Here is a 24245-nt window from a genome sequence, read left to right on the forward strand (position 1 = left end):
ATGTTTCTGTCAGAAACAGAACGTCAGGGCTTTCATCTAAGAGAAGCTCATGGACGTCCTCGTGGTGCTTTACCAGGGACCTGCAATTGAGGCTCAGTATATGTAGTTTAGAGAAAAGAATGGGCGCTGAGGCTGAGGGAGATAGAGAAGAGCAGGCCTCAGAAGCATTAAAGCCGCAGTGGTTGCAGTGTATGGTAGGGGAACCAGGGTGACACACATGCGCCGAACAGTCAGTCTGAGGTCTAAGAGCAAACAGCTCAGCTCTAGCATAGGGCGCCATCACTAGTCAGGCGTCCAGGGGTCGTGGCAACAGGCGACGGACCAGCGCGAACAGGCGCAGACGGGCTCGCCTTTGGCGACCCGCCGGCGGCCCGCCGCGTGTGTCCGCTGCACGGGGATAGTGTCTGAGCCTAAAAAGGCACAGGTCCTGCCTCTGGCGGTAGAGTTACGCCCTCGGGGGCCGTGCCAAAGGTCAGGTACGCCCTCCACACAATCGGCACAAGCCGTGGTGGAACGGGGCGGCGACTAGGTGGAAGCGGGGAAAGATACTGTTAGGCTTTTACTTGGAAATGCAAATGAAAGTTTTAAAAACAGCACACAATGTGAAAACGAGTTAAAACATGAAGCAGAGCGCTGCTACAATGCCTGCTACAATGCCTACCGTCTCCAGCGTGTCCCTTTGCTTACATTCTCATGGTTCTGCCTATGTCGAACATTTACTTTTGCCACACTGATGAAGGCTGATTGCTGAAACGCGTATGTGGCCAATAAAGTTATGTTGAAAGCCCCGGGAGTGTTCCAGTTGCTTTTTTGGTTGTTGAATGAAATGGGTCACAGGAACTGGTGGGAAACGTGTATATATATATATATATATATATATATATATATATATATATATAAACAAATTACAATTATTATAATTTAAATACATTTAACAACAAACAATTAGTAATTTTTAATTCAGATTAAATAAAATATACATTTTACTTTCTGGTTGATTTTTTAAATAAATATTGAAATAAATAATTTTGTATTAGCTTATTATATTTACAGGAAATATTTTAACATACTTTCAAGATAGTATTGCTGTAGAATTTATTTTCAATTTTTTTAGGTTTAAAAAAATATAAAATACATTAAAATATTTTCATTAACTTATTTTAAAGATTAAAAATCCCCAATACTACACCATAGGGAGAACTCTGCCCTGGTGAAATAAGTGTGAAACGTTACCAGTGGCAACTAGTCACTTATAAATTTGCCTCCAGCCTCTAGTTTCAGGGATCGAGGATATGCACATTTCCACTGTGTTGTAACTTTACATGTGAAAACGGTGAATAGCCAAAAGCAGTAAAGTTACTACAAAGTCTAAGAGTAAATGTGCACGTTTGCCGGTATTTCTACTTTTGTGAATAGGGATGATAGTCTTTTTTGACCTGTAATTATTGACCTTTTCCTTGTGCCACATTTTTCTCAATTATCCCTATCCAGAGTAGAAACTAGCCAGGCACTCTTACGTCTCACAAACGGATCCTTTAGATGACACTCAACATAATATTGTTAGGACAAAAGTAGCTGACGTGAGAGCTTTCCATTCACAGGTTTGCTGTAATCAGGATCAGGGTATTTCACAATAAGTCCCTCAAAGCAAGATTCTGGTTACATTTCTGGATTAACCAGAGTGTTTAAATGATCTTCATTTCGATGAGGTTATGTACATTTGTTTTACAGGGATATCTTGAATACCTGGCATGATCCAGTCTTTCTGGTTCTAGGTTGTAGACCCCAAGATCTGAAGTATTTTTACAGCGAACTAGCACTCCAAGAAAGAATTTGCCATGACATGTTTCGGTGAGAGGTAAGTGTCTACCATTTTCTCCCACAGTCTCTGACCGAACAGAGTTGAAATGTTCAAACAAAGGTTACAATACTGTTTTTTCTAATGACTCATCCATGGAGTACGATATCAATATGTATACTTAATGGATGCTTTAGATGAAAATCTGTCATTCCAGGCACTTGGAACACAACACAGCGATGTAATGCATTACAATACATCTCTGCATCATACTACAACATAACACCACAAAACACACATAGCTGCACTACAGCACAGCATGACACTGACAAACTACACAAGACTATAGTACACTGCACAAAAATATGATATAACACTGCAACACCACACTAACTTATTTATTCTGTACACTATAGCAAAACTTTGGACTACAAGCCGAGACAACCTAACCTTATACAACTCTACTTCACACCACATAGTCCTTTGCAGTACCCTAGGGCCCAAAAACATCACACTACAACCCTACACTGTCAGGAAACGGGCTTTTTGCATGTTCCCATCCCAGTTCTTGACCCTATTTGAGTATTAGTTGCTGTTTTTTAGACTCAGTGCACTTAGGCCTGTTAACCTGACCCCAGTGCCAGTGTACTGACCCATTATAAAAGATTTCTTGAATTGGATGACCCCAATTTGCAAGCACTAACTTATTTGTGAGTCCCTAGTATATGGTGCAGAGTGTGACAAAAGACAAGAAGGCTCCCAGCCTCCCACTGCAGACTAGAAGGGTAGTGTTCACAATGCTAGTTTGAGTATGGCATTGCCATTAATGGCAAAGCCACCCGTTCCCTTAATGATATATGTAATTCACCCCTAAGGAAGCCATATAGACCCCTATGGCAGGGAGCTGTATATTGTTAAGCAAGACATATAAGTTTATATAGCCTTAGCAGCAAAACCCTTAAAGTTGTTGTTTTGATGAGGAAAGTTAGTCCGGCTAACTTCTGAATGGGACTACCTTACATCAAATTCAACTTGATGCCCAAATCGAAATTAATGTCACTGTTAAAGTTAGGCAGCTTTTAAAAAGTTGACACTGTGCCCTAGATAGTCCAGTGGCTTTGTGCAGGCCCGGGCCAACAGACAGCTTTCTGCCCACCTGGGGAGACATGTGAACAACTCCAAGGCTTAAGCACAAAGGCAGTTGCCGCAGACTGAGGTGTCACCTCCTCTCCCAGAAAGGCCAACTGAGGTGTTAGCCCAAAAGGCAGGCTCAAAGGAAATGCCCCCTTTAAAGGGTGACAACACACCCGAGCAGGATGACTTTTGTTCCTGCAGACAAGTTGGAGGCAGGGACGGAGAGGAAAACACTGTCCTCAAACCCGTTTTCCTGTGGGCTTGACAGTAGCAAAAGTATTGCACACTGGGATTGCGAAATGCCACACATAACTTGAACTTTGTCTAAAAAAAGGAGTGGGCCTACAAGCCCATTGGATAGTGACCACGTTGTCCCCCCAGGCACTTTCCCAGGATAAAATAGGTACCCCTGGCATGCTAAACCTCAGTACACATTGGATTTGGAAAATTAACCCAACAAAGACTGTCCTCCTGCCCTTGGAATAGCACAAAGAGAGGATTCACTGTTGGAAGGACTGCACCTGCTGCACTTTGGACTAGTAAAATTTGGACTGTGCCTGCGGCTCCCGGCTTTGGAAAACATTGATCCCAGAGCCAGATTGAAGCAGTGACTCCAAGGGTTAGTTGGTTGGCCCCCTGGAACAGCACCATGGATACCAAAGTTGAGAAAGCCGAAACCGGCAAAGCAGTATCCTCTTCAGAGGAATCACCACTGACTGCTGTTGGGTGCTCCTAGAGACATCTCCGATGTAGCCAAAAGTTGCACTCGAGTCTGCTGGACCCAGGACTGCTATCAAAGGATTTATTGCCTTAGAGGGACACTAGCCTCTACCAAGGATATTAGCAGTGATTGATGTGTCGGGAGCACAGTAGCCCAGCCGCTGCTTGCCTTCGACTGTCACAAAGAGAATGCCATGGGACCTCACATGCAGTGGCCAAAGTTGCCCCACCTGACCCATGCACCAAGGAATCACCCACAGCTCACCCTTGTCAACTGCACAGCTCCAGGATGATATTTGAACATCTTTTCTGTCTGCATCCCCAGCATAGGAACCACTTCATTGTTCTCTATGGTGGTTGTTTTCTAAAGGCTGGAACTAAACTGAAAAAGGGTCTGGTGGCCAGGTCACTGCCCAAAGTGACCTTAAGTCAGGCTGAAGTTGACAAACTAACTATTTTAAACATTGAAAAAATTTACAAACTTTTGTTGACCAGTGCTGTTTTGTGGTTGTATTGAAAGTTTTTTTTATTGTTTTCAAAATACATATCTCTGGAACCTCCAATGAAATTTGATGAACATGGATTCTAAAAATGTATACAAATATGTTTTATTTTCATAAAGTATTGTTGTATCTCTTGTGTGACTTTCTTATTCCATTGTTTGGTGCTCTTACATGATTTACACTAAGTTCCTTTGTCAAGCTTTGCTGCTCGAAGCCCCAGATACCCAGGGTTGAACAAAGGTGATACAAACAAGCTTCACTGGACCCAAGACAGTTGTTGTGACTGTATTCCATGATAAGGCTTCTACTGCCATATCATATAATACTCTGAAATTCTCACATACATAATATATCATACCATGAGACAACCACATGTTTAAATGAAGCACATTGCCTCTTATTCCCTAGAATGCCCGGTAAAGCAATGGAGAATCACAGTTACCTTTTTTCGATGTTCCAGGATTTTACAACATAACAAGATGTTCTCATTTGAATTTGCAGAAGCAGATGTACGCAAAAAAGCCATAAGGATGTTTACGTCCATGCGCCGGATAGATTCCATCAGTCGAACTGTAATGACAACCCAGAGAAACAGACACATGTACAAATAATGCCCAAACAGAGATTACTTGACATTTTTTAGAAGTTTAGAAAAAAGTGTCACAAGATATTTTTAACTTGCAGCAAAATTTGCATGAAATACTAAAGAAAGGACACTTGTCCAAGATGCATTGGTGCTTGTGCAAATTATGTTTCATGTTATTTTCTTACAGATTGATTATATCTGGAATTCAGCGGTAGGTCTTGCCACATTGAGATTGACACTTTGTGTTCATTTTAGACTTTTACTCCAACTGTTAGGATCATAATTGGTTTTTGTACCTCATTCCACAAAACTTACAGGCGCTTCGTTTTAGCTTGCTAATCAGGGTGACAGCTGTTGTGATCTTCCGTCCCTGCCCCGTTCCGCCGTGGCTTTTGCCGTTTGCTGCGGAGGGCTAAAGGACCAGACATACCTGACTAGCACTTGTGGGTTGGGAACAGCTGATGTGTGCGCGAGACGCCTGTCTCACTGCTATTTAAGCGGCATGCCGGCGCGGGCGCGAGAACACCAGCGGTAGGTCTTGTCACCTATCATTTTGCCCTGCTGCTATTTTTAAAAACCGCATTGAGATTTACACTTTGTGTTCATTGTAGACTTTTACTCCACCTGCTGGGATCGTAATTGGTTTTTGTACCTCATTTCACATGCTTACCGGCACTTTGTTTTAGCTTGCTAATCAGGGTGGCAGCTGTTGAAATCTTCCCTCCCCGCCCGTTCTGCCGTGGTTTGTGCCGTTTATTGCGGAGGGCTAAGGGACCGGACATACCTGACTAGTACTTCTGTGTTGGAAACAACTGATGTGTGCGCGAGACTCCTGACCCACTGCTATTTAAGCAGCATGCCAGAGCGGATGCACAGAGGGCGCGCCGCTGGCACACCAAAAGGCAAGCCCGTCTGCGCCCATCCGCGCCTAGATCGGGCCCAGGGCCATCCCCCCTGTCCGTTCCCTACTGATCTTTGGCCCAAGTTTAAAATATACAAGAGATACTCTTGTAAGTCTTAACCCCCAGATGAAGGATTCCTGTCCGCAACTCGATCCTTTGAAAGAGCCTAAGGTGTGCCCTCTGTGTGACATGAAGTTCCTCTTTACCAAAACAAAATGCAGCTTTAACTCGCATCAAGTCCTTTACCCGCAAACAGTTTTGCAAAAGTCCCTCCAGGGCCTACTCCTGAATACATGCTCTTTAATTAAACACAACATTGAATTCGCCGAGCTGCAGGAAGCTCACAATATAGATATGGCATTTGTCACGGAGACGTGGGCAGATGGAACATCTGATCCGGAGCTATCATTAGCCATTCCCCAAGGATACTTATTAATCAGGAATGACAGACAGGATAAGCGGGGAGGGGAAATAGCGATTATTATCAAGGACACCGTGTCGATGAAAAGCTCTACTTCAGGAAGCGGTCCTGATTGTGAACTGCTTTCATTTGGAATCACCATCAGTGAAAACTATATATTTAATGGCATACTGCTGTATAGACCACCAGGGACTAAGAACAAGTTTGTAGAGACAAAAGGTCATATCATCGAGTCTAGTGTTGACTTTCAGGAATTTTCTATCTTAGGTGACTTCAACTACCATTTAGAAAATATAAATGACCAATATACAATCTCGCTTCTAGAGCTGATGGCCAGTGTCTTGATGGAACAACTGATCAAGCATCCTACCCACGAGGATGGACACACCCTAGATGGAATATTCATATCTAATCCTCAATTGAAAGTGCAGGAGAGGTTGCCAATCCCAAGTTCTGATCATAAGGCCATTCGGTTGGTGCTTACCTCGTCCCATCATCTTACTCGGCCTCATTCTGCTCTTATGACTTTTAAAGGGAGAAATTGGAAGGAAATCAGCCCACAGCAGCTGCAATTAACATGAGCTGCCTCTAAACCGACACTAATGCCCGAAGTAAATAGATCCACCAATATTTTTACTAATTGGATAGCAACCGCAGTAAATATTTTAGCTCCAGAAAAAACATTTACTAGCAAATGGTTGAAGAAATCAGAACCTTGGTCTGTGACTCACTGCGCATCCAGAAGCAACTATGCAGACAAGCTGAAAGGCGCTGGAGAAAAACCTATACGGAAGCCAGAAAAACGGTTTATACACAGTCACTGACCGAATATAAAAAGATGATTCTGGAGAAAAAAAGCAGCTATTTCTCTGATAAATTGAGCAGGCGGGCAACTCAAGTAAATTACTTTTCTCAACTTTAAAGGAATTAGTGACACTTCCCACCCCACTAGCACTGAATAGCAATGTTACTGTCTGCAATCAACTCTCAGATTCCTTTAGGGACAAGGTGCTTTCTATCTATGATTTCTTCAGTGGAAAAGGCAATGAGCCTCAAGTGAATCAACCCTCTTCACCTATGTGACATCCCGCCATGGCTTGAATGCTTTTATCCCCCCAAATGTAGAACATGTTTCGCAGATAGTCATAATGGTGAAAGCAGGGGCTCCATCCGACCCCTGCCCCCCTAAAATATTCCAACAGGCAGCTGATGAGATCAGCTAGCAACTCTGTCTGATTTTCAACGAGATCCTTATGTCCAGCATTTTGCCAGAGGCTTGGAAGAAGGTCTCCATCCTCCCCCTGCTGCAAAAATCTAGACACCAGTGATCACAATAATTATCGACCCATAGCAAGGATTGCGTTCCCAGCTAAAGTTTTGGAAAAAATAATAAATCTCCAACTTACGGCCTTTGTTTCCTCAGAAAATCTGCTGGACTCTTCACAATACAGCTTCCGGCAAGGGCATGGTACGGAGACGGCCTTGGTCATGGCAGCAGAGGAGCTTCGCTCTATGCTGGTTTCCGGTGCAAAGGCCGCCTTGATCCTTTTGGATCTTTCAGCGGCCTTTGACACCGCGAACCATGACATCCTCATTCTAAGGCTTCAGAAGTTGGGAGTGTCAAGCTTAGCACTAAGCTTAATCAAATCCTACCTTAACAATATGCAACAGTAGGTTCAGATTGATGATTCTTGTTCAAAATTTTTTTTCACTTTCTTGTGTGTGGGGTACCGCAGGGCTCATCTTTAAGCCCTAAGCTGTTCAATCAGTATGTCACCCCCCTAGCTGACGTCATCAGGCAGTTTTAGCTTCTCGCTAGTGTCCTATGCCGATGATACCCAGATTGTAGTATCCATCTCAGGCAATCTGGAAGAAACGGCGGCCAGCTTTAATCAGTGTATGACCTGCATGGATCACTGGATGCGGGCAAAGTGCCTAAAGCTTTATGGAAGTAAAACAGAGGTGCTTCTGCTGGGCTTAGACTCCAACATTTAGTCGCAGAAATGGTGGCCCCCAGCTATGGGAATACTTCCCACCCCAGTGCGTAAAGCTAAATATCTAGGCTTCATCTTCAATGACAGTCTCACCTTCCAACATCAAACCAAGGTTGCCTCTCAGGTACATTTAACTCTAAAACTAATTCAGAAGGTGAAACCTTATATTGCCCCACCTGCAGTAAAAACATTGGTAACAACTTTGGCATTGGCCAGACTGGACTATGGAAACGCCCTTTATCCGGGCCTTCAGAAACAGCACTTTATTAAACTGCAGCGTCAAGTCAAAATTGTCAGAACAGAAGTTAAGTAGTGTAAGGGGTAACAGATGCTGAAAACAAGAGCAGTGAGATAAAGCAGCATTAGACAATGTGCAGGTAGGTGTGGCTCCCCGAGGGCCCTGTATATCCAGGTTGACAAATGACAAGTATTTCATTAAGAAGAAAGCAACGATTAGGTCAGGTGGGGGGACAGTAGGTCCTGTCTAAGAAGTCAACACCAGGTCACTTGACAAAATATATCCGCTTAACCTGACCCACCACCAGTAGGTACCAAAAAAATGGGGCGAGGCCTAAAAGGTGAAAACATATATGTGGAAAGGGGACCAAATGATATAGCAAAATAATGGTGGAATAATTTGCTCACTTCTAATAAATGTTGATGGTCAACTCTAAGGATCTACTTAAAAGCTTCCCATCATACATTTCATAAATTTACCTTTTCTAAACTCAAAACCTAAATTGAGATACAAAGCTAAATGTTTGGTATTTTGCATCATTGCTCTATAGGTTGTCTCATATTTCATATTTATTCAAATGTATCAGCGACAGCTTAGTTTATCTGCATGTTAAACTATATTTCGAGCATTTGCATAGTGCACATTTTGCCTTTGGCTTTGTCCTTTGGTGCTGTCCGCAATCTGGTGGCTTTCCACGTGATGCAAGTGTTAACAAAGCAGATCAGCCTCTGCTTTGCTTTATGGAGTAAAGATGTGGTATTGGTATTGTGGGCTGGTCATACTTTGGGTGAACTGGATAGTTAAGGGTTAAGGCTGTATGTGTTCACCAACAGCGCATACATTCTCCAAATAGCTAAGTATAGGTGTGCATGTGCTTCTGTGTATGTGCTGAGTGTGCAGTGTTTGTAATGTTGGTGCTTTTGGTTGTATAGTGTATCTGAATCTGTGTTCAATGTATGCTAATGTTTTCTGTTGGAGGAGCTACTGTGATAGCCATCATACTGCATGCCTGCAGTGTGTGGCATGCTGAATATGTGGGTGGTGTTCTATTTAATATGTTGTGGAACTCTGAGTTTCGTAATCAGTAGGGCTACTGTAACTCACATGCTGGCAAGCTAAATTACATATCTTGTCTGTGTTGAGTTTGTGAAACATGTTCCGTCTTATGTGTTCTGTTGGAGTTGCGTGGCGTTTCCTAAGTGCAGTTGAGACCCCCATGATAACTGATCATAAATTCATCTTGAATGTGTTGAATTTATGTGATAGAGTGCTTGATTTTATTTCGGAGCATTCTGTGGGAGAAAGGCAGACTGTCTTGCTCAGGTTTGGTTATTTCCTGGTTACTTCTATGTAAATCTAACTGCTTGAACTACACCTTGCACGTGAGGAAGCCTACGGAGGGAAATGTAAAGAGAATTAGCACTCCCAACAAAGCTTCCATAACTATGCAGACGTAATAAAAGTGCCTCTCATGATAAATTCTAGAGCTGTTACTCTCCATTTTTATAATGAGACTCCTCAAATGTTATGCTGTGTTAAAGCCCCCGGCATACAAGACAGCATATCCAGGAGCTCTCTAACCTATCCAAAAGGACACCAATGGTATTTGCAAATCACAGAGAGCCTTTGGTCAGAAATTAGGGTTAGTTTGAGGTCACAAGTATCTCTAGATTGAATGTCAATTTCGATTACAGAATCCCATATGTCTTCACAAACTGAAGAAAGTGGCTCCTCAGATGGTCCTCCCTTCATGCCCCAAGTTGCTGCTGATTGAAATTATAACATTAAATACAATATAATAACATAATATAAACTAACATAACATAACTTATTAATCTACTAGAGTTTAAAAGCCATGTTTGCTTGAAAACTAATCAGTTTAAAGATGGATACAAAAATGTCCTGAAACTCGGTAACTACACGTTTCACTGCCAGTCCTGTAATGCTCCTGGTGAAAAAGGCCCTCCAACTTGGGTCTCCCTATTCCCCCAATTGTATAGTTGTTGCCTGCCTTTCTCTGTTTGCAAAATGTGAATATTTGAGTCAGGATGGGTGATGGGGGACCATGCAAGGTCAATTCAACTCATCTATGTTAGACTTCAGATACAGCTGAACAATTGTTCATGTTATGTGACTATACGTGTGAATTTATGATAAGGTTTTTTTTTTACCCAGGAATGGTGCAGCTGTTTGTGACTTTTGTATCAAATATAAGAGATTAATATATGTAGATTTAGAAGGCACTGCTATGGCAGGCTCTTCTAATTTGCCCATGTAGCAAATCACTGCATTTTGTTAATGAGGCTTACAAGTTGTGTTCCTGCTCCTATGCTCCCCATTGGAATGTATTTTCTCCAGGTCACTGTTTTGGACAATAACTTCTGAAGCTATTTGCCACATCTATGAAAGTTCTAAAATGTCAGCATTTTTGGTGGCCCAGCCTACAACTGTTCATTTTGCTTTATATTTCTGGGGTTAGGTACCTCCTATACACAGCCTAGGAGTTCTGTAAAAATGTGCCCGTACTGAACAAAGATTCCATTTGTGAGCGAGCCCAGGCTTCTCCTTTTGACATCAGCATACACTGTCCCTCAGTCTCTGTGAGCCAGGTACTTCCAAAGACACCTGCCGTCTAACGTAGCTCTGCGGCCACCAGCAGCATTTGGCTGCACATTTTCACAGCCCACACTACACTTGATCATCTTTATTGTCCTCATAAGGATTTGGGGGGCCCTAGGTAAGACGTAATTTGAAGGCATCTGTACAGTACAAATGTGAAATGTGGAGAAGTGTGGCTCACTGGTTAGAGGAGGCAGACCTGGGAGCAGAGGTCAGCCCGGGACCAGGGTTCAATTCCCGGCTCGGCGGGGTCTTGAGTCCTAAAATGTCCATGGACTCGACAATTCTCGCTCCGGTGCCTACTCGATTCACGGGTTCACACTCTGCGACTCTGGGCAATAGCTTGCTTAATCTCCACAACGGCCCCTCGCGGCGGGATGCCTGGCTTTCACCTTGCGGATACCCTGCCGGGGTTATCTCACAGGGGAATACCAGGACGGGTTCCCTAAGCAAGCGCTTAGAAACAGCTTGGTGATTTGCGCTATATAAATTCCTGTACATTTACATTTACATTTACATTACCCATTTCCTACTATTTCAATCCTGCTTGATGCCAAACAATACTAAATCATATGTCACACTATAACGGGAGCACACAATAACATATTAAATATGTCCTGACAGGGATCCCAAAAGTCCTTAAAATGACTCAAAAGAGTCAGTAATGGCATGAGGTAGAGAGTTTTAACAGAGAAACAGAATAGTCAAAGATCAAATAGTGAGAAAGTCCACTTTCCCATGGTGCCTCTTGGAAGGTGGGGGCCCTGGGCAATTGCCTAATTTGCCTATGCCTTAAAACGTCTTTGACCATCTTGCCTGGTGATCCAGTGGCCTCCAAGCCTACCACACACATGCCATAAGGCTCCAAAAATTTGTCAGTGCTGTGTTTGGTTGTTGAAAGACCATTCTGCCGAGGTGGTGCCAGGATTTGAAACACAGCCAGTACCTCCCACCACAATGACTGTGGCCCAACACGCTCAGAAATGAAATACTAAATGATCAATGCTGGCGCCATACATTGTAACATTGAGTGACTGCTGCCTCCATAGCCGCATGTACTTGAATATTTAGGGGTTGATTCACCTGCATTTCACGTACTATATTATTACATAATAGCTTCAAGGACAGTGTGTTCTGTGCTGAAAATGTACTTTTTACAGAAATGCATCCCTTCATTTCATTAAAACTATAAACAATCAAAGAACTCACAGAAAGGGGAAAACTCAGGGGCAGATTTACAAGAAAGTGACCCAGGGGCATATTATCAAGGACCGGTGATTAAATTATCGCAGTTTTATCGTCAGGAAACTGCCAATAAAACGGCGATAATGGGCTTGATAATACGTCCTTGTTAATTCCCATAGAAGCCCATATTCTGGTATTAACATGGGCTTCTATGGGAATTAATAAGGGCGTATTATCAAGCCCATTATCGCCGTTTTATTGGCAGTTTCCTGCCGATAAAATGGCAATAATTTCAACACCGGTCCTTGATAATATGCCCCTCAGTGCCTAATGCAAGCCACATTGAGTCACTTTCAAAGCACAGGGATGCAACATATTTACAACAATATGTCGCATCTCAGTGCTTCTCTCGGCGCTGGCGTACATACTGCTGCCGTGAGCCGTGCGTCGTGGGGAGATTGTTTTTGTTCAGGAAGGGTTCCCTTCCTGCACAAAAACAATCTGAAATGCCGTTTTTCAACTTCTATGTGTGCTGCATTAGCACCCATAGAAGTTGAAAAACTGCATTGTTTCAATGATTGTTGATGTGCCTGAAGGGAACCCTTCCTGTACATAAACAATCATTAGAGGTGATTTCCTCTTTCTATGTGTGCTGCAAGATGCAGCACACATAGAAAGAGGAAAAGAAAACGAGGAGAAATTAATAAATTTCTCCTTGTTGCGCCTCCCTCCGCCTCCGCTGGGGAGGCATAGAATTCACACTCATTTCCAGATTTATGATTCCTTGTGACTCTGAAAATGTGTCTGGTTCCATGGGTGCTGCGTGTGAACACCCACAGCAACACCCATTGAAAGTCCCTTTCATGCAAAGTGCTGCGTGTAAATGGGTCATATTTACAAGGACAAGCAAAGTCACACAGGGTGGCTTTTCCTGTCCTTGTAAATATGGAGTGTTACCATGTACCACCGGTACAACACAAAAAATGATGAACCGGTGTGTCAAGGGGCTTGTAAATCTGCCACTCAGAGTACATTTATGTCTAGTGGCATGAGGTAATGAGGGGTTTTGCTTTCGATCACTTACCTCCCTCAGGGACTGGTCTGCAGCAGCAGATTACTGCCCTCAGGCGGCCTCGCATGCGGAACTACAAGAGAAACAGAAAGAATCATTTGATCTTTCTCTCTAAAACCAGATTTCACCATTTCATCATATTGATATACAATGTTACACCCTGTGCCGCTCAGCCATTTTCTCGTTGAAATGTAGTAGCTAACTACTGAAGGGAATCCGCTATATTCAAATGCCATGGACGGGGAACAGTCGGAACACTGTGGACTAAACCATGAGTGTTCCAACTCCGCTAGATCTACAGCACATGCATTAACCACACATGTGCCCTAAGCACGCATATGTGTGGTTAAGGCAATATGCATACTAACTGCTGCCTGCTACGGACAGAAGCAAGAAGACCTTGCAGGAAGCAGTGAGTTTATTTGTGCTGGGTGTAGTTTTGGGCTGGGGGTTGTTTTGTTGTAGTTTAGTAGGCTGGTGGGTTTGGGGTAGTTTTATAGGCGGGGGGTGAGTCAGATTTTATTTTGCCGGTTGGAGGGGGTGGGTCGGGTTGGTTTGTTGGCTGGTGGGTGGGTCAGGAGTGGTTTTGTGGGCTGGGGTTGATTCGGTGTTGTTTCACGTTCTATGAGTCTCCTCGGTGAGCTGCCCTATATCTCACTCCTGCCTTGAAGGGGAAGTAAATTGTTTCACCAAGTGTAACTCTTTCCCTTCACATTGAAGGCCTGTAGTGGAGCGAGCTCTAAACATGATGTTTGTACAACTATGGGAAAGAGATCACAACCATACTTTTTTTTTTAAAGAAACTAAATTGATTGTCAACAAAATTGAAAACATCTCAAATGACAACTCTTTTCATGAAAGTGAAAACTTTAAAGTAGGCACTATAATTTGCTCACTACTTATCCTCCCAAACTTTTAAACTAACATTGTAAGTTGGGAAGAAACCGCGGGGAAGATCTAAAAGAAACTAACGCAGCACGATGAAGCAAGTCATTTTGCTGTGCTGCACTGCGTTAGTTTCAAAGCACAGGGATGTAACCTATTTTCAACAGTATGTTGCATCTCTCTGCTTCCCCTTGCGCTGGCACACAAACAGCTGCCATGCGCTGGCGCAGGCATCCTTGCACAGTGGTGCAAAGATGCCTGTGTCATGGGGAGATTGTTCTTGTGCAGGAAGGGGCACCTTCTGACATTCTGACACATTTCCAGATTTACGATTTCTTGTAAATCTGGAAATGCATCAGTGGACATGGGTGTTGCGTTGGAACACCCATATCAACACCCATGTCCTGCCCCTAACACGCAAAGTGTTGCATGAACTGGGGCGATACTTACGAGCATAGGTTAAGTCACGCAGAATGACTTTACCTGTGCTTGTAAATATCACTCAGCAGGCTACGCCACAAGTGCCTCATGCAACTAGATGCACTGCGGCACATAGGGACTGTAAATCTGCTCCCATATATTTAGGTCCGATCATTTCTCAGTCATCAAACAAAAACATAGTTAAAAGGGCACTACAAAAACTCTTCTCGCTCCCTGTGTTTTTAGTAGGTGACACTATATTGTTTCCTCTCCTGTTTTAAAACATTGCATGGCTTATGTTTTACCTTTGTTCACCTGCAGCTTCTTTTAGAATCGGGACTTAACATGTGAATTTTCACTCAAATAGCAGTACTCATCTCTATTTCAGAAACTCAAACCCTGATAATGACAATTAAGCATAATACCTCATTTACACTTACAGGCATGAAATCAAAACTCACATTGTTGGACATCCTGAATTGAGTAAAATTCAAATTTCAACTGTGGTTGATGGTGCTCACTCAACTAGACTGTAGACAATTAACTAGGAATCAAGAAAGAAAAGTAATGAGTTGAGTCAAGAACTTCAGTTGTCACAATAATTTTAGAGCAAAGGATTCCATGAGCTGTGAAAGTCGGAGATTAGTGGCATAGCCTCCCATAGTAGGAAACAGTATACAATATATGCTTTATAAACACTGGAGATTCAAGACGGGTCTGTGAACTACGACCTTATTTTTTAACATGAATAATTTCTGATGTCTAAAAGGGATTATAAAAGAAAGAACATTATCTCTATATCCAGGGTTCAGTTCAGGGGAGGCGAGAGGAGAAAAGAAAACTTGATTCTCACCTATGCTGTTGTTATACTAAATCCCCAAATACCAAAATATTTTAATATCATTTCGCCAAATAGAATGAGAAAACACCTTCACTGCAATGTGCGGTACAAAAGAATTCCTCACTTCTCATCCCTAAAACCCAGACCTTAAGTTACTGTTTTCATAAAAGGATTGGCCTATATCAGAAACTGTGGGGATTCACATTTTCATCAAGTAACACTCACTTTCTATAAGTGACTACTAAAAAATTGTCTAGACTTGGGATGAAACATGTTGGCCCTATGGAACCTTGTAAATGATTTTTAACTATCCAAAGTGCTTTTGTTACATGGAATCAGCTTCATTTTGCTATATGAGAATAATGCCCTAAAACATCACCTGCTTGTGACACAACTATTCTCTGTCTACTACAGCGTTATTGTTTAAACATATTTTTGGTTGCTTTTCAAGTTGCAAGTTAAATGTATAAGTATGAAGGAAATTGATGGTAAGAACAGCTCAAGATGGCACCTAGGCTGTTCAAAAAGCCTTTAAAATTAACTAATCAGCTAATTTATAAGTTACTGGAGTAAGTATGTAGATGAATCAAAATAAGGAATGGGCAGGTCTCTTGGAGGGATTGTAGTTGGCATAAGAGACTTGTAGGGGAGCATTACACTCCTGTTCGCAGAATGGATGTGTGGGAGACAGTGATATGTTATGAATGCAGGCCACCCAGTGCCCCTGTAATAGATTATGTGTGTGTGTGTATATCTTTGAACTGGATGAGAGGACAGACGTATTGTGAGAGTTCAATGAGTTGGAGTTGGAGGGTGGAGTTGGAGTTGGAGGGAGGAGTTGGAGGGTAGAGTTGGAGATGGAGGGTGGAGTTGGAGGGTGGATTTGGAGGGTGGAGTTGGAGTTGGAGGGTGGAGTTGGAGGGTGGAGTTGGAGTTGGAGGGTGCAGTTGGAGTTGGAGGGTCCTATTGCCTATGGCAATGCTTGTTGGTAGCACGTAAGGACAGTGCTGTTGTGGTGCTGAGTGATGATGTGGATGGGCTGAGTGAAGTGGCGGTGTATTAGAGTGATGTGGTGGTGTCCCAGAGTGAATTGGTGGTGTCCCAGAGAGATGTGGTGGTGTCCCTGAGTGATGTGGTGGTGTCCCCGAGTGATGTGGGAGTCCCCGAGTGATGTGGTGGTGTTCCTGAGTGATGTGGTGGTATTCCCAGAGTGATGTGGTGGTGTCCCTGAGTGATGTGGTGGTGTCCCTGAGTGATGTGGTGGTGTCCCCGAGTGATGTGGTGGTGTCCCTGAAGGATGTGGTGGTTTCCCTGAGTGATGTGGTGGTGCCCCTGAGTGATGTGGTGGTGCACCCGAGTGATGTGGTGGTGCACCCGAGTGATGTGGTGGTGTCCCTGAGTGATGTGGTGGTGTCCCCGAGTGATGTGGTGGTGTCCCTGAGTGATGTGGCGGTGTCCCCGAGTGATATGGGAGTCCCCGAGTGATGTGGAGGTGTCCCTGAGGGATGTGGTGGTGTTCCTGAGTGATGGAGGGTGGATTTGGAGTGTGGAGTTGGAGGGTGGGGTTGGAGTTGGAGGGTTGAGTTGGAGTTGCAGGGTGGAGTTGGAGTTGGAGGGTGGAGTTGAAGGGTGGAATTGGAGGGTGGAGTTGGAGGGTGGAGGGTGGGTTGGAGGGTGGAGGTTGGAGTTGGAGTTGGAGGGTGGAGTTGGAGGGTGGAGTTGAAGGGTGCAGTTGGAGGGTGGAGTTGGAGTTGGCGGGTGGAGTTGGAGGGTGGAGTTGGAGTTGGAGTTGGAGGGTGGAGTTGGAGGGTGGAGTTGGAGGGTGGAGTTGGAGGGTAGAGTTGGAGGGTGGAGTTGGAGGGTGGAGTTGGAGGTTGGAATTGGAGTTGGAGGGTGGAGTTGGAGTTGGAGGGTGTTTTTGGAGTTGGAGGGTGGAGTTGGAGTTGGCGGCTGGAGTTGGAGTTGGAGGGCGGAGTTGGAGGGTGGAGGTGGAGTTGGAGGGTGGAGTTGGAGTTGGAGTTGGAGGGTGGAGTTGGAGGGTGGAGTTGAAGGCTGAAATTGGTGGGTGGAGTTGGAGGGTGGAGAGTTGTTTGGAGGTTGGAGGTTGGAGTTGGAGGGTGGAGTTGGAGTTGGAGGGTGGAGTTTGAGGGTGGAGTTGGAGGGTGGAATTGAAGGGTGCAGTTGGAGTTGGAGGGTGGAGTTGGAGTTGGCGGGTGGAGTTGGAGTTGGAGGGTGGAGTTGGAGTTGGAGGGTAGAGTTGGAGGGTGGAGTTTGTGGGTGGAGTTGATGTCGGAGGGTGGAGTTGGAGGGTGGGGATGGAGTTGGAGGGTGGAATTGGAGGGTGGAGTTGGAGTGTGGAGTTGGAGTTGGAGGGAGGAGTTGGAGTTGGAGGGTGGAGTTGGAGGGTGGAGTTGGAGTTGGAGTTGGAGGGTGGAGTTGGAGGGTGGAGTTGTAGGGTGGAGTTTGAGGGTGGAGTTGTAGGGTGGAGTAAGAGTTGTAGGGTGGAGTTAGAGTTGTAGAGCGGAGTTGGAGGGTGGAGTAAGAGTTGGAGGGTGGAGTTGGAGTTCGAGGGTGGAGTTGTAGGGTGGAGTTGTAGGGTGGAGTAAGAGTTGGAGGGTAGCGCCTTGAGACCTTGCGGTGATAAGGCACTATATAAGAACCTTTGACATGACATGACATGCCCTAAAACATCACCTGCATGTGACACAACTATTCTCTGTCTACTACAGCGTCATTGTTTAAACATATTTTTGGGTGCTTTTCAAGTTGCAAGTTAAATGTATAAGTATGAAGGAATTAGATGGTAAGAACAGCTGTTCAAAAAGCCTTTAAAATTACCTAATCAGCTAATTTATAAGTTACTGGAGTAAGTATGTAGATGAATCAAAATAGGGAATGGGCAGGTCTCTTGGAGGGATTGTAGTTGGCATAAGCAGACTTGTAGGGGAGCATTACACTCCTCCTGTTCGCAGAATGGATGTGTGGGTGACAGTGATATTTTATGAGTGCAGGCCACCCAGTGCCCCTGTAATAGATTATGTGTGTGTGTGTGTGTGTATATCTTTGAACTGGATGTGAGAACAGACGTATTGTGAGAGTTCAATGAGTTGGAGTTGGAGGGTGGAGTTGGAGGGTGGAGTTGGAGATGGAGGGTGGAGTTGGAGGGTGGATTTGGAGGGTGGAGTTGGAGTTGGAGGGTGGAGTTGGAGGGTGGAGTTGGAGTTGGAGGGTGCAGTTGGAGTTGGAGGGTCCTATTGGCTATGGCAATGCTTGTTGGTAGCAAGCAAGGACAGTGCTGTTGTGGTACTGAGTGATGATGTGGTTGGGCTGAGTGAAGTGGCGGTGTATTAGAGTGATGTGGTGGTGTCCCAGAGTGATGTGGTGGTGTCCCCGAGTGATGTGGTGGTGTCCCTGAGTGATGTGGTGGTGTTCCTGAGTGATGTGGTGGTATTCCCAGAGAGGTGTGGTGGTGTCCCTAAGTGATGTGGTGGTGTCCCCGAGTGATGTGGTGGTCCCTGAATGATGTGGTGGTGTTCCTGAGTGATGTGGTGGTGCCCCTGAGTGATGTGGTGGTGCCCCTGAGTGATGTGGTGGTGTCCCTGAGGGATGTGGTGGTGTTCCTGAGTGATGGAGGGTGGAGTTGGAGGGTGGAGTTGGAGGGTGGATTTGGAGGGTGGAGTTGGAGGGTGGAGTTGGAGGGTGGAGTTGGAGGGTAGAGTTGGAGTGTGGAATTGGAGGGTGGAGTTGAAGGGTGGATGGTGGAGTTGGAGGGTGGAGTCGGAGTTGGAGGGTGGAGTTGGAGGGTGAAGTTGGAGTTGGAGGGTGGAGTTGGAGGGTGGAGTCGGAGGGTGGAGTTAGAGTTGGAGGGTGAAGTTGGAGGTTGGAGTTGGAGGGTGGAGTTGAAGGATGGAGGGTGGAGTTGGAGGTGGAGGGAGGATTTGAGGGTGGAGTTGGAGGGTGGGGTTGGAGGGTGGAGTTAGAGGGTGGAGTTGAGGTTGGAGGGTAGAGTTGGAGGGTGGAGGTGGAGTTGTAGGGCGGAGTTGGAGGGTGGAGTTAGAGTTGGAGGGTGGAGTTGGAGTTGGAGGGTGGAGTTGGAGGGTGGAGTTGGAGGGTGGAGTTGGAGTTGGAGATTGGAGTTGGAGGGTGGAGTTGGAGCGTGGAGTTGAAGGGTGGAGTTGGAGTTTGAGGGTGGAGTTGAAGGGTGGAGTTGGAGGGTGGAGGGTGGGTTGGAGGGTAGAGTTGGAGGGTGGAGTTGGAGGGTGGAGTTGGAGTTGGAGGGTGGAGTTGGAGGGTGGAGTTGGAGGGTGGATTTGGAGGGTGGAGTTGGAGGTGGAGTTGGAGTTGGAGGGTTGAGTTGGAGTTGGAGGGTGGAGTTGGAGTTGGAGTTGGAGTTGGAGGGTGGAGTTGGAGGGTGGAGTTGGAGGGTGGAGTTGGAGGGTGGTTTTTGGAGTTGGAGGGTGAAGTTGGAGTTGGAGGGTGGAGTTAGAGTTGGAGGGTGGAGTTAGAGTTGGAGGGTGGAGTTGGAGGTTTGAGTTGGAGGGTGGAGTTGAATGGTGGAGGCTGGCGTTGGAGGGAGGATTTGAGGGTGGAGTTGGAGGGTGGGGTTGGAGTTGGAGGGTGGAGTTAGAGGGTGGAGTTGAGGTTGGAGGGTAGAGTTGGAGGGTGGAGGTGGAGTTGGAGGGTGGAGTTGGAGGGTGGAGTTGAAGGGTGGATGGGGTAGTTGAAGTTGGAGGGTGGAGTTGGAGTTGGAGGGTGGAGTTGGAGGGTGGAGTGTGGAGTAGGAGTTGGAGGGTGGAGGGTGAAGTTGGAGGGTGGAGTTGGAGGGTGGAGTTGAAGTTGGAGGGTGGAGTTGGAGGGTGGAATTGGAGGGAGGAGTTGGAGTTGGAGGGTGGAGTTGGAGGGTGGAGGTGGAGTTGGAGTTGGAGGGTGGAGTTTGAGTTGGAGGGTGGGGGGTGGAGTTGGAGCTGGAGTGTGGAGTTGGAGGGTGGAGTTGGAGTTGGAGTGTGGAGTAGGAGTTGAAGGGAGGAGTTGGAGGGTGGAGTTGGAGTTGGAGGGTGGAGTTGGAGGTTGCAGTTGGAGGGTGGAGTTGGAATTGGAGGGTGGAGTTGGAGGGTGGAGGGTAGAGTTGGAGGGTGGAGAGAGAGGGGTAGGGAGGAGAAAAGAAGAAAAGCGGACATCAAAGGAAGGGTGGGCGGGAACGAACATATGGGGTGTGAGTGAGCGAAAGTTAATTGCTGTAAGAGGGGGAGCAGGAAGTGAGGCAAAGCGCGCGCTGGCGAAAGCAGTCTGCTGCTTTTAAGTCAATGCCAGATGCCTGCTTCGCACTTTAATGCCTCACATGCACTGGCCATAAACCGCATTCCAGAGGTCTTTGGTAGACTTTTCTTTTCCCCTTACTATAATCTCTCATAGCGATTGCTAACGCAATAGCTAGGCTCGACCTAATGAGGGGCATCAATCAGATCAAAACTATTTCATTCATAGTGACTTGCAAAACCCACCACAAAGATTGTGTCCATATATTAACATTGAAGGCAATGCTGAACCATCTACTGCCCTAACCTCTGCAGGAACATTCTTAGTGATCCAAGGTATCTCTAATGATTTTCCAAACTTGATAACCATATAATTCCCTGAGACACCTAAACCTGACCTGAAGTCCTGAAACAAGTTCACCTTGTTCATTGGATAAAATAATTTTGTAAGGAACTGCTACATGAGTAATCAATCACTACATAGTATTAGCTGCCTATTTTGTGCCAAACTGCTTATCTTCACTCAACAAGGCAGCATCATTTATTGTCGAGGCGCTCCGTTTTCCACTGGTTGTAACCTTTCTAACTGAAGGCATCTGTATTTGACTCTTGAAAATTCTATGTTTACTGTGACAATCTTTTAGATAATATCCAGATTTACCACAATACAAACACATTCTTTGTACACATCTTCTTTTCGTTTCTTCCTTTTGCAAAGCTCATATCATAATAAATTGCAAGGATTAAAAATAAAAAAAGACTGTTATGAACGGAGGTTTGCTCCCTGGGGCGGGGCCTATGTTGGCACCGCGAATGTCACATCTGCTGCTGACTACGCCAACAATACGATGCAGTGCCAAATGATGCCAACTACCAGCATGCAAGGGGAAATTGCAAAAAATGATTCAGGATGCAGTATGACACTAGGGAATATTCTCATATAAAGAATCAGCGTCTAGATAGAGTCTCTACCAACTAAAGCGTTATGGAATGTAAGTAACTTGTTCGTCAAGATGTTAGTTATCACCTCTGTTGTAGGTAGGGTCAGGTCAAGGACCTCCTCAGACCCTAGGCACCACAGACATAGTTCATAGGGATCTGTCACAGACATTGTTTTTCAACATTCCCTGAAATGTTTAAGCCCTGTTGTTTTGGTAGGTGACATATTGTCCCTGGGACTCTGAAAAAGAAAGTTTTGGGAGAAAAATAGTTGTCAAAGAGAGGAGGAGTAAGCTCTGTTTCCGCCTCAAAAAGCATGTATACAAAGGAACTGGCATCAGCACGCCTGGATGGTGGTTATTTACACCCAAGTCTTCTGGAGTGGAACAACGTCAGCACGGAGGTGCACATCGCCATCTACTGGTATACAAGAGTACTGCTGCTTTTAAATATCTGGATCCAGTCTGATGCCTACCAGAAGCCTTAAAACAGCAGCATGTCATGCAATTTTATTTGCTCTAGCATCATCCATTTAGCCATGACTGTCACAGCAACCTGTTGCTTTCATTGAACCCCCAAGTCATACTTTGAAACCATTCAGTAAAAGGTGGAAATCCATTAAGGAACTATTTGTCTCATCATCTTAAGAAAAGAATGGTAATTATCCTAGCTTCTTTCTGCAATGTCTATGAAAATCTCAGTTTTTGTCAAGACCGTAGGGAAGGATTATGCATAGTTTAAAGCGTACTCACCACCGACTGTACTGCATAGCTTTAAAATAAAACCACTTAAACGTAGGATACCCACACCACTTGACATCCTTGAAAATGTTGTCCAATCTCGCTCCCACTACCAGGGCTTTTAGTGCCATGGAAACTCCTGCCGATTGTGGCTCAAACCTGCAAATTTCAACCCTCCCTTGTTCAATCATCCACCTGATGCATCTGTTTAAGGCAGATGAAGACATTGTAGTGCCGACTGGTCTTGATTCTGTTGTCCTCTTGAAAGTTGTATGAAGTGTGTATCAATAGCAAATTGATGTTGCTAGAAAGCATGTAAGAAAGTCTAAAGACACTGGAGGAAAGGTTTTAACTCAAACCCTAATAAGAATGCCATTTCCAGATTTGAAAACCTATAAAATAGCCATTAAAACAAAACATTCGACTCACTTTGTGCTCAGAGTAATCAGTTCACCTCTCGGACTAGACAGATTTTGGAGATTGTTAGAGAGTTTGGCCCACTCACTGTGAAAGATGTAAGTCTCTGCCCTCCTACACTTTATACAACCAACTCTATCACTTTTTTTGCAGGAAGCATTTTAGAAATTAGCTCACCCTCTGCAGACCCCTCAATAACATATTAGCTGGACCCTACTTCTCAAGGAAACACTTTTATGCGTTTTAAGCCTATAAAATAGGAAGAGCTACTTGAGCAGCTAAAAGAGATATTATCAAGATCTCTTTGGGATATCTGTAAGATGAAGATCATTCACACAGTTTGTGAAATTATTTGAATTAAACTTACAGAATTAATGTATCAGGCCAGGTACCTAATGGGTGGGAAAATACTGCTGTCTTTGGAGCATAATTAAAGTTTACGTCAATTACCGACCTGTATCATTTTATCGTTTGCCACCAAACTGATGCAAAGCCTGGCTAATAATCAGTTATCAAGTTATTTGGAAAATAATTGCTCAGCCCGCAACAATCAGGTTTTAGACCAATGCACTCCTCTGATTAAGCCTTGATGTCCCTGTTGGATGCCCTCCATCTGTTGCATTCCTGATTCTTTTAGGCCTTTTGGCTTCTTTTGAGTCTGTTTCCTATCCAGTGCTTAACGTGGATAAAATCAAACTTAGTAGTGGGCAACAAACTAAACAGCTGGGCTAACAACTGTTGGCTGGATAATCAATCATATAAGTCAAATATCACACGAGTTCCTCCAAAAGTTTCTTTAACCAATAAATGATGAAGTCGGCACAATCTGGAGTGTTATCAAAGGGTAAAAAGCTTTAGAGCAAGGGGATCTGGAAAGCCCATCTTGCTGCAACATTAGGATTCAAGGGCTTGCATGAGTGGGAGAAGATATTCAGACTTACATTCAGAAGCTACTCCCACACATCGTGAACAACATCGTTAACATGCACTGTACATACATATGTTTGAATGTTCCTCACCCATTACTGTACCCATATGTGATGAGTTCCAACACCTACAGGAGTACTGCACGTGTCTTGCATAATTATGTAATGATTACTTTGCCTCCCAATACTGTATCCCTCTTACCCAAAATTGTGAAGCACTCTGATACCCGTAAGGGTCACGATGGCGCTATACAAAACTTTATGAATAAATGTTTGTGCCTTGCGCACCAGACTCAAACATTTTACCACTGACCTGACTCTGTGAAATATCTAGTCTGTTATGTGACTTGTTCACCAGCCATTAATATTTTGCTATGTATGACTATAAGGGAGAGCCATTAGCATGAATACCGAATTTCAAATCCTGTTATTGCTATGACAGAAAAACTGGGAGAAAAAAGTTGTTTCATAATGTTGCAAACTGATAAATCAGTTCCAGGGTATCCTGCCATGGCTCTCAGAGAGCCTGTCAGCATTGGATGAAGAGCAGAGAGCACACCTTGGAGCAAGGAAGGAAAGGAAAGCTCTAGAGAGAAATGTGGTAGGGTAGCCAGAGGCCAGGAATAATGTTTTTATATTTTGACAGGAGA

At 44.6% G+C, this 24245-nt stretch overlaps 1 protein-coding gene across 1 annotated transcript in view; it reads right to left on the reverse strand.

The window, feature by feature from the left end:
* Nucleotides 1-24245, reverse strand: part of LOC144798585 (uncharacterized) — a 126299-nt gene that overhangs the window by 89382 nt on the left and 12672 nt on the right. Inside the window, exons 2-4 of the mRNA XM_078669539.1 lie at nucleotides 14939-15021; nucleotides 13185-13245; nucleotides 4598-4725 (exon numbers count right to left, since the gene is read on the reverse strand). Of these exons, the coding sequence (XP_078525665.1) occupies nucleotides 4598-4725; nucleotides 13185-13245; nucleotides 14939-14950 (201 nt within the window). The 5' untranslated portion in view covers nucleotides 14951-15021. The remainder of the gene's footprint in view (nucleotides 1-4597; nucleotides 4726-13184; nucleotides 13246-14938; nucleotides 15022-24245) is intronic.

This window comes from Lissotriton helveticus, chromosome 12 (assembly GCF_964261635.1).
Source record: "Lissotriton helveticus chromosome 12, aLisHel1.1, whole genome shotgun sequence".
In the NCBI taxonomy this organism is placed as follows: domain Eukaryota; kingdom Metazoa; phylum Chordata; class Amphibia; order Caudata; family Salamandridae; genus Lissotriton; species Lissotriton helveticus.